The sequence below is a fragment of the Branchiostoma belcheri genome, unplaced genomic scaffold (genome assembly GCF_001625305.1).
Source record: "Branchiostoma belcheri isolate BF01 breed outbred unplaced genomic scaffold, Haploidv18h27 scaffold466, whole genome shotgun sequence".
Taxonomy (NCBI): Eukaryota; Metazoa; Chordata; class Leptocardii; order Amphioxiformes; family Branchiostomatidae; genus Branchiostoma; species Branchiostoma belcheri.
The window spans coordinates 4,139-19,098 of record NW_017804094.1 but is presented as its reverse complement, the minus strand read 5'-3'; the positions used below and the strand labels follow the sequence as shown (position 1 = coordinate 19,098).

General features: G+C 40.8%; 1 protein-coding gene across 1 annotated transcript in view; it reads left to right on the top strand.

The window, feature by feature from the left end:
- The window catches only part of LOC109479098, a gene marked incomplete at its 5' end in the record, with an annotated part of 24,829 nt that extends 10,216 nt beyond the window's left edge, over window positions 1-14,613 (top strand). The window contains 17 exon segments of the mRNA XM_019780972.1: window positions 223-450; window positions 712-1,116; window positions 1,491-1,607; window positions 2,037-2,298; window positions 3,000-3,117; window positions 3,120-3,156; window positions 3,323-3,544; window positions 3,761-3,769; window positions 3,911-4,090; window positions 10,282-10,506; window positions 10,567-10,643; window positions 10,753-10,797; window positions 10,969-11,078; window positions 11,845-12,023; window positions 12,436-12,753; window positions 13,331-13,463; window positions 13,957-14,613. Of these exon segments, the coding sequence (XP_019636531.1) occupies window positions 223-450; window positions 712-1,116; window positions 1,491-1,607; window positions 2,037-2,298; window positions 3,000-3,117; window positions 3,120-3,156; window positions 3,323-3,544; window positions 3,761-3,769; window positions 3,911-4,090; window positions 10,282-10,506; window positions 10,567-10,643; window positions 10,753-10,797; window positions 10,969-11,078; window positions 11,845-12,023; window positions 12,436-12,753; window positions 13,331-13,463; window positions 13,957-14,353 (3,062 nt within the window).
- Between the last annotated feature and the right edge of the window lie 347 nt (window positions 14,614-14,960).

Here is a 14,960-nt window from a genome sequence, read left to right as displayed (position 1 = left end):
TATATATATATATAGTATATATATATATATATATATATATATATATATATATATATATATATATATATATATATATATATATTATTGTGTCCTAATGAAGAAATGTAAGACGTGCATCCTAAGATTAGCAATTGTCATCTTTGGTACATATTGTACATATCGTGGTGTCCACATCACGTGGTGCACAGTTGAACTGCTCGGCTTTCTATTCAAACATTTCAGTGATCCCTACATCACCAGCAACAACAACTGTGAAGACAAGCACAGCTCCAGTCACTACACGTTCGACTGCCGAGGGAATCACGACTCCGGTCATCATACTTACCTCTGCTGAGGGAAACACAACCCCGGTCATTACACCTTCGACTGTGCAGGGAATCACGACCCCGGTCATCACACCCATGACTGTGGAGCTAAGCACGGCTCAGGTCACTGCGCTATTTCAAGGCGGTAAGTAGTTAATAAAGACTCGGCAATGCGTTTTTTTGTTAAGACCTAATACTGTGTCAATTTCTGTTTCTGTCAGTGTCAATGGGAACCGATTTAAAATCACATTGCTCCAGTCGAGTCTGAGTGGGAGAGTTTAACAGTGACTGGTTTGTTGAGAAGAAGTCGAGTCTGAGAGTTATTGTATAGAGGATACCAGTTCTCTATGCAGTTATGAACTAGTTTCCTAAAATAGTATGAATTTGATTTTTACAAAGCGTAAAGGATATAATATTTCTGTAGGTTGTCCAGTGAGTTACACCGCACACGGGGATTCGTGCTTCAAGGCATACAACCAAGTCAAAACCTACAGTCAGGCCAGACAGGTGTGTGCAGCGGACGGGGGGCTCCTCGCCATGCCGAAGGACAGAGAAGTGGACGACTTCTTGTTGGACCTCAAGAACGCCGTGGATCCCAACTCTCCTTTCTGGTTGGGCCTGAACAATCAGAACGGAGAAGGAGGGTGGGCGTGGGAAGACGGGACTCCATACAGCCCAACCGCAGACTGGACTGGTTGGCAGCCGGGGGAACCCAACAGTAACGGAGGAGGCTGTGTCAACCACCTCGGGGCCGGATGGAACGACGCGCCGTGCTCGTCCGCATCCAACTTCATCTGCCAGCTGAAGGAAGGTATGTCAAAATTATGTCAACTTTACCTCCGCAAATTAGTAACATTATTTTGTTCCTTTTTCTCTCCTTCAACTCCAAATTAATATCAATGACCCGGACCACACGGTTGTCCCTCCTGTCTCACAGTGATCCTTGTTGTTCGGTTATATTGATGGAGCAATGTGGCAGGGCCGACCTCCAGGGACTGGGCACCATATATGGTGTTGGAATAAATTATGTAACAATATGACTGAACAAACTGGAGGGGCTGGTCACTATCAACCTGAACCTCGTTGTTATAAGTCAAAATAACCAGATCAGTTGTTGGGCTGGACCATGTTACGGTGACATTGCAAATGTTACAGTTCTACCTAACAGGCTGTTTCCTCACACAGCGATCCGCTGCCCCCTCGGGTACTTCCGGTGCGGACACGGTCATGCCTGCACCCTGACCTGGAGGCGGTGTGACGGGAGGACGGACTGTTCGGACGGGAGTGACGAGGACGGTTGTGGTAAGCTGCTCTCACAAAGTCCTTTTAGTTTTCACATGCACGTGCAGTTGCTCGTACAATAACCTTACTTGTAAATTCAATTTTCTTTCCAAGGGAAGAAGGTCTTGATATTAAGCATTATTTACTCCTGTTACCGTCATGCTTTTCTCACAATATTAACTCCCATCATCCAAAGTCTGTTGACTATACTATTTGTTTTGTCGTGGCTCTTAATGCTTAAAAAATTGAAAGTAACAAGAAAATAAATAGAAATAAAAGAATAGAATCATTATTATGGTAAAAGTCCGATGATTTCATGATGCTGCCAAAAAAAGTTTCAACTTGCATTTCGGGCAGAATTCTTGATGGATCATTTTTACATCTTTGTCAGTGCCTCCTGTCGATGTTTAAAGAATGTGAATGGTACAATGGCTATTTTGTAATATGCAGAGTGCCTGTCGATTCCTGTGGATTTTAACCTCGGCGGTAGACTTACAATGTTACCCAATCAGCTGGGTCAGACGACGTTTGAAGAGATACAGAATTCATCTGCTGTGGACCTGCTCATCAGTTCGCCCACAAACGGACAGAACCGACATCCCGAGTTCCGGGAATTCGCATCTACAGTGATTTTCCCGCAATGTGCTGTCCCCAAAGAGAACGACACTACCTGCTCATTGTCTCGTCATGCAGACAACGCGACCTCTTGCATGTGAGTAAAACATGCTTCGTTACGTTGATCATGCTTTTTGACGACGCCTCAGGGGTGGAGCCGTTGGAATAGTACTGCGATTGAGTTGAAAATATTCTAAGAATTCCACGTAAAGCATTCAATAGGGAATTAAATTTTGAGCTATAAAACACTTGTGACATTTGTAATTGAGAAAGACAAGGTCTTAAGCAGATATCCATTATGTAAATAAGTACCTAAATTGCATAATTAATATGAACTATACAATGTTATAGTGGTAATTGCTGGGAATTTAGTACTTGCCATACTGAAAATTCAGTGAAGGTGAACATCACTAAACATAATTTATTCAAATTGGGTCCTAATTTGCATAATTTATGAATATACGCTAGAATACCCTTATTTCTCAAGTGTATTTTTATTATTAAATCCTCGTGAGAAACTTATGACTGGCCCACATCCTTAAACAAGCACACTATAACCAAAACAGACCTCATGATCATCACTTACATCAAAAGAGAATCACGTCGCCGAGGCATGTTTTAAATGCTACTTTATTAGTATTGATAAGTTTTATAATTCCACAGTTATAGTTAGGAATAAGTTCGGTCATATTCAAATGAAACGTCAACGTTCGTGCTTAAATTGCATTTTCTTTTTTGTGTGTTTTAAAAAGTAAGAAAACCTCATGTCAATATTCCTAAACATGTCTGTGTATTTAGGAACAAACCACTGCTACCGTGCCGTTCGTGGTGTGAGGAAGTCCTCAACATGGCTGATACCCGGATGAAGAAGCGGTTCCCTACCTGTGACTTGTTTCCACCACCACAGCACGGAAAAACTGTTGGAACCCTGAACCAGCGACTAGGAACGGCGAAGGTAAAGAGAAAATAGACTCATGACTTTCCGCTGCGCTGGCAGTGGCATTTGTAATTGGCATGTTCCCATTCCCTGGTATTTAAGTACAATCATGCACTTAGAGGTGCATTTATTTGTTTACCTGTAGGATAAATTGCTGATTTGTGGTCGTTTTTTCTCTCCTCAGTTTGCTACCACGGTGGCGGCATGAACTACCGCGGCACACGGAGTACAGCCAAGTCCGGGGGAGAGTGTGTGAAGTGGTCCGCAGCGCAGGAAGGGTTCTACACAGCCGCGTACCCCTGGGCTAACATGGATAACAACTACTGCCGTAACCCTACCGGTCTGGGGCGGCCATTTTGTCTGGTGGAAGATGGCAGCCAGCAGGAATGCGACGTCGTTTCCTGCAGTAAGAACCATACCTTGTTCCCGAGACCACACCCGAGATTTATGTCCGTAGTTCTCAGACATTTTATATTAAAATACTAGACAACTCTAATCTGACGATATTCACTCATTAGTAATATAGAGCTAACAAAGTCACAGGCATTCCTCTCAGTCTCTCACATGTGTCTGTGCCTTTCACTATTTTTATGCAAGAACAAAATACGTAGGAGTGATCTAGAGATGTTTTGTGAAGCTGGTAACTCTGTGTTGTTCTGTTCCAGGCCAAATCTTTGGTCTCTTTTTTTATACGGATTTCAATTCTGGTCCCTTTCTCCATAATAATGATTGCTTCACCTTACCATTGCCTATGCCAACTCAGATACTAGAGGCTGCTGGGACATCGGTCCTCCTGACTACGGCAATAGAAGCCCTATGAAGAGGTTCTACTACGTGGGAGAAAGGATCGCCTTCACCTGCAACGAGGGGTACTACATAAAGCCCGGGTATCCTACCGAAGTGAGATGCATCGAAGGAGGCTTCTGGCAGTATGACAAGCCCAGTTGTTCAGGTGAATGACTATTAGGTCTGAGTACGCCTGCATTTTCTACACTTGCACAATTTAATTTGATGCAGTTAAGAAGAATAACTTAGTCCTTCTTATTGCCAAACCTATTAAAACATTTTATTTTGAATATTCTTCCAATTGTTATGTACATTAGTTAAGAGCGAGAAAGTTAGGCTTTCTACCTCCTTTGCACTGTCATGTTTCATTTTTATGGTGTCACCATGTAGGGATACAGTGAAGATATAATGTTTTCCTCATGTTCCTACTTTTTCTTTTCCTCTTTATGTCAAGTCTTCAAATGCATTCAATATCTTTATTTATCACCGGCCACCCCCAAACGACGTTTTTTTAGTCATATTCTTAATACAGGCTTTTAGAATGGTTTAATTTGGACTTCTTGGCTGTGTCATTGGTAATGTACTATAGCAGTATGGTTTACCATATTTAGAGTGTTACCATATTTGGGCATGGGGGCAGGGGTTCCATGTCCAAATATGAGCAAAAAGACAGTAGCGAGTGTGGCCATGTTTGTAGATGTGGTTCCTATTTGGCTATTTACTAATTAATTAAAAAAAGACCTGCGTGGTGGCACATACTTGTCTTTTTGGCCAGGAAAAAGGAGGGAACTAAGTTATAAATCAATGGAAATATGACACATAACCTATATTTTTTTATATACCTTGCCATTTTTAAACATTTTTGTAAAATTTGGTTTAAAAAGTCTTTCAACCAAGTTAGCTACAGATATATGTAGCAGTGTGATAGGTCATTGACCTTTATTGACATTGTTTCCTATGATTATGGGGGTCATCTGTAAAGATTTGGCATAATGTCTGGTGCATGTCTGGTTTTATGTACCTGCAACATGCAAATACATGGGCCCACTTGTAACTACATAATATGATTCTTCCAAGAATGACCATAACATTGAGTATTGGAAATGGCTGTGTGTGGGGAGGGGGACAGATCAATTTTTGGTACGCGGGATGTGGTGAAGCCATTTGCTGCATTTGCTCCCTAGCAAATGTGTGCTTCTTAGGATTCTTTGTTAAGGTCCTAAATAAAGAAATAAACAATAGTCATAATTCACAAAAGTATTTTAAATTTAAAACACATCGAACGCATGAACAACATTCAAACTTATAAAGTTTTATTAGATTTCTTTTAATTTAAAATGTAAAGCCAAAATATACCATCATGATCAATCTCAAAAATCTGTTGATATAGATTCTTTATTGACACAACAAAAAAGTACAGAGACTTTTGTATGGTCTTCTACATCTTAACTAAAGATCTAACAAAGCTAAATGCATGTGAGGATAACGTTATCTTACGTACAGAGTATATGTATGATGTAACAATAAACTTAAGGTTAACTATTCTCTAACATGTGTTCTCTAAGATCGAAACATTCTTTAATGTATTTTCCTATTTGAACACTGTATTGATTATCTCCCCTGAGAGTAGATGTACGAGTACGTTTATCTATAGGATCTAACGTATTAAAATCAATTGAACAAGCGGAAAGAAAGGTGAACAGCAATATGCGCTTATCATTGTAGAGTGTACAATTAATCCATTATAAAATGGTGCTCATCTTGTTTGGACAAAATGGAAAGAACCTTTGGTCATTTGGTATTTTCTTGTATTGACCCGTTTCTATGTTTGATTTATGACAACGCTTTTCGGATATCTAGATTGTGTATACTTGAGAGGTATTGTTTTTGTCCATAATTTTCCTTTAATGCGGTATAAACAGAAAGTTTTGCGTTGTTACCTCCATGAAAAATGGAGGTATTGTTTTTGGCGTGTCTGTATGTCTGTTTGTGTGTGTGTGTGTGTGTGTGTGTGTGTTTGTGTTTCCGCAACTTTGTAGTCAGCATAACTTCAGAACGCCTTTATGGATTGTAATGATATTTGGTATGATGGTAAGTCTTGGAAAGTCAAAGGTCAAGGTCAAGTATGGGCCTCCTGGTGGATGACCTTGGTACTGCAGTGGAATTTCTGGTTTTTGTATCTTTTGTCCTGAACAAGCTATGGTCTTGATTTTTTGCTGACTAGCTTGTCCTGTCAGGAATAAGTGGCGTAAGTTTGGTCCCCCTAGCAGCTTGTTCTGGAACTGCAGGTTAGTTTCTGGTAAAAACTTTCAAAGCAAATTAGTCCAGATTGGAACAACGTATTTTCATCATTTTTGGTGATGAGAGACAGTTGTACATGATTAAATGCAAATTATGCAAATGAGGACTTCAATTGCATAATTAATGAGGGAATTCTATAATTACAGTGTTTCATATAATGGTACTGCTATACAATCATGTAATCTATTTAATCTGTGGCAGGCGGAACATCAACAGATACCAATTATGCAAATGATGACCTAATTTGCATAATTTATGTGAAAATTCTGTGAATCCTTATTGGTGAATGATGGGAATTTTATACCTGTAACATGTGTAAGGTTCCGGGTCGGAGTTTAAATCTGACCAGAGTCTAAGTAAGTGCGCAGTAAATCGCCGGAAACGTGACTTTGAATGGTATGTTTTGGCCGCGGTATCCCTGAAATCGTAATATCTGTGTACATATATTTGTATTTTCCAAAAAGCCTGTTAGTTGTAGCCTTTATAGGTGGCGTAATGTTGGTGGGCCAGCGGAGACTTCCTGGCATTAGTCCGCGCGGTTGGTTATGTGGCCTTTTCGCCTGACCGCCGGGATGGTACGTTCTATATGCGTTGTGGGTGTGTTCGGGCCATCGAAGATAGCGATAAACTTATCGCATCGATTTTGATTAAATTCAAATTTTGGAAACATTAGGTTCTGAGCTTCTTCGAGTACTAAGCCGTTACCCTGGGAAAATTCGTTTTTTCCATGCAGCCATGGTTAAAAATGACGAAAAAAATGACCCCTTATTTAAAAATGTACTTTGATGTGCCTTATTTACCCCTAAATAAATTGGGCGCAGAAAATATCAATGAAGTGTATTGATAAGCGGCACGGCACCCCTTTCCACCAAAAGAGTGAAAAATTCCGACCCGCGTTTGGTACAGAAATGACAGCCCGTCGGGCTGAGGGTGTCAAATTGCTCGAAATACGGAAGGAAACTCCGGTCCGAGACCGTAAGTTACTTAAAGGTTTGCATCGCTATGCATATATTATGTTAATGTAGAGGTTATTTGCATAATTAATGAGGACATAATTAACAAAGCAAGCCCATATTTCATGGAGGTATGAGATCTCGGAACTCTTGTTACTAATAGAATTATACCATTTTGCCATGCATGCCAAAAACAGTTTGGTACTACGCGGATTCCCTGTTTACAGTATACACAACGGTCAACCAAAAATCAGGCAGACAAAGTGGGTTTGGCCGGAACACAACTGTTTAATTAACATGAGCACATATGTATACGAACTTGAACTTGGCCATAAACATGGCCTTGAACTTGGACATAAAGATGACCTTGAACTTGTACATATACATAAACATGACATTGAACTTGGACGAGAACATGAAAATATATTGAGCTAGGCAAGTATAAATTGTAACATGTTATCATAATGGTAACAAATCAAAATGTATATATAGTAAGACCCTCAGGGAATTCCCCTTACCTCAGGTGGTGCAAAGGTTACAAAAGGTCAGCATAGCCGCCAAAGGCTCACTTAAAGCTGTGAGCCAATCCAGCACACCACACAAAAGCGAAATGCGAGAGAGGGAAATGAGATCGAATAGGAACAATATTATATAATAAAATTTGCTCAAGTGCAACTATATTAAAGATGTGTACAGTTAGCGAGTCGGCATATGGGGCAAGATGGTCCAACGTACACTCTTATAGTACCGAAGCTGGCCGAAATCGGACAGATGTAGCCCGTCGGCGACAAAGTAATTCAGGTTCTTCTGCCATAACTTGCAATGCCGCCATGTGGTGGCTTTTTGGGATGGAGTCAATGAGGGGACAAAGTGTCTCCCGGAATTCTTGGAGGCGATCATGGAAGTTAGGCATGTATGGAGGTAGTTTGGACCGCCAGATCGGTTCCCCGACGATAACTGCATGTACTGACGGAATTTCTGTAATAGTGCTCGTCAGAGACGCCAGATCGTGTGCTATCCTACTGGGGGAGAGGTAAGGCCTACATAAATCATTGTGTCCTAGTTCCAGATATACTATGTTGGGGCGGCTGTCTCTGAGGATTGGGAGAATGTTGGATCTATAGCGAGGTATCGTACAACCGGGGAGACCATTAAACTGTATGTCTACATCAGATAGCCAGAAGTCGGGAGACACGGCCCTCCCGCTAGCCGTGGAAGTGCGTTTTCTAACAAACGAACGGAGGCGCGTTACAAAGGAATGTCCAGAAATAGAGATACGGGTAGGGGTGGGATCCATGAGAGTTGGACTCACAAGACTTCCTCGGGGCGGGGAGCTGTGTACGGATCTGTGCCTGTGTCCTGGGCCAGCGGGCGGGTGTAGAAGAACTCCCGCTCCAACGAGAGAATTCACGGCGGATTTGTTGGTCCAACAACACCAAACGAAGTTTTGCAGTACTGACTCCCGCTCAGTTCAACAAGAAGTTTCTCCGTCCGCTCGGTACCGACCGAAAATCCAAGTGGAAATGCTTAAGAAGGAAACAGCAAACGAAGTTTTGCAGTACAGTTCAACAAGTTCAACAAGAAGTTTCTCCGTCCGCTCGATACTGACCGAAAATCCAAGTGGAATCGCTTGAGAAGGGAATCGCTTGAAGTTTCTCCGTCCGCTCGATACTGACCGAAAATCCAAGTGGAAATGCTTAAGAAGGAAACAGCAAACGAAGTTTTGCAGTCCTGACAGTTCAACAAATTCAACAAGTTCAACAAGAAGTTTCTCCGTCCGCTCGATACTGACCGAAAATCCAAGTGGAATCGCTTGAGAAGGAAATCGCTTGAAATCGCTTGAAAAGAGTAAAATTTGTAAACAGCCGTGTGGCGAGGGTTTCGCGGCTGAAGTGGGCTGAGGGTAAGATAAGAGGGGACGCTATCGTCCCAAGCGTCCCACGTCGCCTGGACCAATCAGATCGCACTACGTTTGACAGCGCGTCTGGCACATCTGGTTTTTGTTTTAAGAAGATTTCTCAGAAATCCGCTCCGTAGAAAACTACATTTTTCAATGTATATATCTTGAAGGCGGGATCGTTATTAATTGGTTATCGCCTCCACCTGGTACGACCCGGGGTTCGTCCAGAATTGTCCAAGACCATTGTCATTCAGAATGTCGTTTACGTGGTTAAGCCAATCGTGTTTACCAGAATGTAAAACATCGTATGCTTCACGAAGTAAGGTGTCTTCGGGCAAGTTTACAAAACGATGCCAGTATTTTATTAATTGTGTGTATTTCAGTATCTATTATTATTGGAAAGGTTCCTAGTTCTCCACGAACACCATCATTTGATGCTTTTGTATTAACTCTAAGTAAAAATTTTTGAAAGTTCATATCGATGGTATCAAATTCTGGAATATGTTGAGAAAGATGTATATTTTAAATTGAAAAGTTGTCGTTTTCTAATTTTAGACGAGACGCTAGATTAAAAAAAACATGTCCTTATCTGTCCTTCTTTCAAAATGAATCATATATGTGTGGGCACAAGTGGAGCTTAAACTCTTTCTAACCGAAGCAGGAATGTTTTCCTCTATACCAAGTTTCTCTAATACAGTGGAAAAAATGTTTTTTGGTGTGGATTCTGAAATACGGGTAGAAACATTAAGTTTTAGTGCTTTAGATGTTAGGTCGAAACATGTTAATTCGGATCCATATAGAAAAATCGGCTTCACAAATTTGTTGAAAATGCTTTTTGCTAATTGAATTGAAATGTACGTTAGTTTTAGAAAACAAAAGGGATTTAAGTTTGAATAGCGCTCTCATTGCTTTAGTTTTTAAATATTTTCTGGCGGTTTTAATTACCGAGATAAGTGTAGCTGTCGGTAACTTCAATTTCCCTTCCGTATATATAGAATCTATTTAGACATTTGTTTGGTGTTCCCTTCGCAAATATAAGAACTTTGGTTTCAGTTACATTAACACTCAATTTCCATCTATTGAAGTATGTTTCTAAATTGTTTATACAGTTCTGTAGACCTGTATAAACAATTTAGAAACATACTGCAATAGATGGAAATTATATGTCTTCCTAACGATAGATATGTATTGTCTCTTCCTCAGCGAATTTCAAGGATAGGCTGAAAGCCGACCTACTCGATGTGAACAATCGCAACCTGGCACCTGAGCCTGTTAGCCGTACCCAGCCTGACAACCCTAACGACACTGGAAACCCTACTGACACTGACAACTCTAGCGACACTGACAACCCTACCGACACTGACAAACCTACCAACACTGACAACCCTATCGGCACTGAGAACCGTGCTGAGACTGACAACCCTACCGGCACTGGGAACCCTACCGGCACTGGGAACCGTGCTGAGACTGACAAACCGACCGAGGCAGAGACCCCTACTCGGATTGAGAACCACATCCGACCCGTCATCAGCTTTAATGGATCTGTAGAACAGATCGTCGACTTGGTGAGTTTCAGTATCTGTTACACATTTCAATTCCTCGCTAGTTTATGACAAATAGACAGTTCGTGGAGGGATCAAACATAACTGACCGATGCTGTAACTTTTCTTTCAGGAGGAAAAGAAGGAGCAGCTGGTTGCCTCTGTCGTCATCCATTTCGTAAGTCCACGTAGTTATTAAATATCTGTGCACTTAGAATAATATCGCTTTAAAATGATCATGTTTCGTTTTTATTACAAGGTTTATGTGTTTTGCTATCATCATCATACTTTTGCTGTATAATTCTTTGCTGTCACCTACACAGTAATAATTTGTTTCTTGTTACTCCAGACATGGCAGGACAGCCGGTTGAGCTGGGATCCAAAGTACTACGACAACATCGAGACTATCAGCGTCCCTGGCAGCAGCATCTGGACCCCTACATTTACTCTGAAGGGGAAGTATGTAGTGTCTTTTAAAACTATTATCATTGAATCGAAAACGAACCATGCCTGATCTGTTGTTTTTTAAATATGGATTCTTTATTGACACAACAAAAAAGTACAGAGACTTTTGTATGGTCTTCTACAACTTAACTAAAGATCTAACAAAGCTACATACATGTGTGGATAACGTCATCTTACGTACAGAGTATATGTATGATGCAACAATAAAGGTTAACCATTCTCTAACATGTGGTCTCTAAGATCGAAACATTCTTTAATGTATTTTCCTATTTGAACACTGTATTGGTTATCTCCCCTGAGAATGTAGTTGAATTTATCTATAGCATCTAACGTATTGAAATCAATTGGACAAGCGGAAAGAAAGGTGAACAGCAATAGGCGCTTATCATTGTATAGTGTACAATCCATTATAAAATGGTGCTCATTTTCAATCATGAAATGTCCTGAACTGTAGAAAATAGCATTTTACTTGACTTGATGTAAGATAATTAAAGAAAATAACATAACACTGATTTTAAGTCTTGTATGTCATTTAAAGTACCCGTTAAATAAAAATGATCCTGTAGTGCCAAACATTACACAATTACCTTAAAATATAACTAACAAAATGACCGACAATATTTTTGTTGACACTGGGATACAATGCTAGGAATGGTTTAATCAGTTTGACACTAGATGATGGTTATCTTACCATTAACTTGTAATTAACTTGTAATTAACTTGTAATTAACTTGTAAAAAAACTTCTGATTATTCCACAGTGCTAATCCTTTGTACCAAGGCCTACCAAAAATCGTACCGGTCTGGATCAGTAGCGATGGCCAGGTAACCTGGAGGGTAGAAACCCTGACCACCACCGTGTGTGATGCGGACCCTTTCTACTTCCCTGCAGACACCATGGAATGCAACATCTGCTTTGCTGCATTTTCTGCAACCATCGGTATGAAATTCAAAATATTTTATAAAAAAGATGTCGATATTAAAATAATGTTTATGAATATAAATCAATAAATAAAAAATGATGTAAATTAAATATAATATTTTATGGGAGCGATCTGGCAACTGTTTGTCACGGTTGACACACCTTGAACATCCCGGTCACTGTCTACATCTTACTATATTCCAGGAATATTTTGGTCACTGTTTACCAATGATGATAATAATGATGATGATATTTCAGTGATTATAGTATAGTTTTGATATATGTTCTTTCCCATATACAATGTAAAAATTAAGGAAAATCGGATTCTTGTCAGTATAAAATCTGATTTTGTGTTCAGACTTTTTGGCTACCCTTGTGATGAAAAAGTTATTTTTGCTGATAGTTTGTTGCAATGATTTGTCGATCACAGAATGCCAAGATGGCAGTCCCTGTGGTGTCCTGTCTACCCAACAACTGGAGGGCGAATGGTACCGGAAGGACATGATCTTCGCAAAAGACAAGACGGAGGCGTGCTTCACTGTTCAGCTGGAGAGGATCCCGCTGTTCCACATCGCCACTACTGTTGGACCCTGTGTCATCCTGGTGGCGCTGATGGTCATCACATTCGTCATGCCACTGGACAGGGGGGACCGGATCTCGTTCGGAGTGACCATTCAACTCTCCGTGGTCGTGTCTCTCGTGTTCGTGACGGATGTGCTTCCTGTCAAGGGGGCGCTGCCATTTTTCGGTGAGTAAACATATAGATGCGACCATGTTGTAAATGTTTTCCTTAGTTTAGAATTTTAAACTACTTTGAAACTGAAATACCTTCTTGATTCCATTCATCTGGTTTTCTGCCACTTGTGCATTTCAACCCAAGTACGTAGAATTTATCTGGTCGACATTAAGTAAACCCTTAGATACCTTCCTCATGGCCAGGCCGGACTCCGTTAAGATAAAAAAAGTAAGCGAACATCAATGGGTAATTCTTGGAACTTGAAACCTAAAACTTTATCTTTTTGCAAAAACTAATTCTGAATTAATAGCCATTTACAACGATGATAACAGTACAGTTTTCTGCTTGCTACGGTACGGTGATCATCTGTATTTTCACACCGAGTAATTTGATGTGAACAACTGTCGCTAGTGTCCGTCCATCTATAAGTAGTGGTTCGAGAGCGGGTGTAGTCTTAGCAAAACAGATTTACAGTCCTCATTGGATTTCATTAGTATTTTGTGCTTAGGTTGCTTACTAGGGTAACTGTTAACCGTGATAAATATTCCCGGAACATGTCGGTAACTGTTAACCACGGATGCTGTTACAGCCTCGCTGATCGTCGTGTGCATGGCGCTGATGGGACTTTTCCTCTTCTTCACCATGGCCATCATCACCATTCATGACAGGCAGGGGAGCCTGTCTCCAATGGCGAAGACCTTCTTTCTCCGTTACATGGCAAAGTATGTACTATTCGTAACACTAGCTCAGGTTAGACCAAAATAGACAAATACCCTTGAAGTGATATTCATATACATCTTTATTGTTGTCTCGTTTTTAAGTTATAAGGTTTATTAGGCCCTTTTACATGTTTAGGCTGATATGAATTTAACGTACCAGGAAAGATTCGTTATCTATTTTTATACGATGGAATCAAATTAACAACTTAATACATTTATAAACTTTTTCTGCATCTGTTACCCTTCCAAGCTGCAAATTAGCATGTTTTTTTAGGCTCTTTGTAGATTTTGTATATTTCTTTGTAGATGATGATTCTTTGTAGATTCAGTCTGATTTTTAAAGTATCAACCTCGGTAACATTTTAACATTTTATTCATTACTTCTACTTTAAACATGAAGTAATCTGTACGTTTGGACATGCCTATTGATATACGAGTGAACGTATGTATCAGAAAGAAACATTGACATCATTTTTTCTTGGTGGTGTTTGTTAAGGTGCCTACTGCTCGGAGATCTGACAGAGAAGAAGGTTGCAAGCGACGATGGAGAGACTGGTCCCAGCAGCAAGAAGCTGGCCTGGCCTGAGCGGACCAACCGCGTCTCCCCTGCCGATGCCAAGGCGGTGGTCGACGTGCAAAGCCCGGCTGATGTCCGCGAGACAGCCCCTCAGCCGCCCGCGCCGCACACGCGCCTGGAGGCCGCGGTCTCACGCCTGGAGGTTGCCGTGTCCTCCGCCTCCCGTAACATGGATGAGCAGGCCGAGGCCATGAAGACCGAGCAGGAGGTGTCTGACTACACCCTGCTGGCTAAGGTCCTGGACAGGCTCTGCCTTGTCATGTACGTCATCAGCATTGCCGTGGCCGTGCCCATGACCATGTATCTGGGCAAGTAAATTACACTTGTGTAAACGTGCCTTAACACAACCAAAAAGTGCGACGTGATTATTATGATTATTATGCATTGATTCAGCTTTAAGTAACATACATGTGCAGTCAGGACATGCCCTTACAAGGGCTGTAGTCCTTTGAGAACTTTAGTAAGGTAGTAACCCCACTGGTGGAACATACATACTAAATTTGCATCTTCAGTATGATCAATACCATACGAAGGTGAATGTGTGCAATGGGGCTTATAGTTCGTATGGAGCATATAAAGGAGACAACATATATATCTGAGTTAAGTTACGTATCTAACCAGGAAAGACTTGTGGTGTTTTCAAAGAGTGGAAATGAACCGAGATGTACTATTAGAGTCGCCTTCTTGGCAGTATTTTGCACCTCATATCTTAGATCGCATATTCTATCTGTAAACTCTTGGTTCATCAGAGCCTTCAAACAAATGACCTGTCCGTGACACTTTGTAAGAATTGGTTCCCTGTGTAAACAGAACAAAACACAACTTGACTGTAACAATTGCATCTACTTTTATCTATTCATACATTCATCTTTTATCTATTCAGCTCAGAGGACATTTATACACAGCCGGAGCTGCCAAACTAA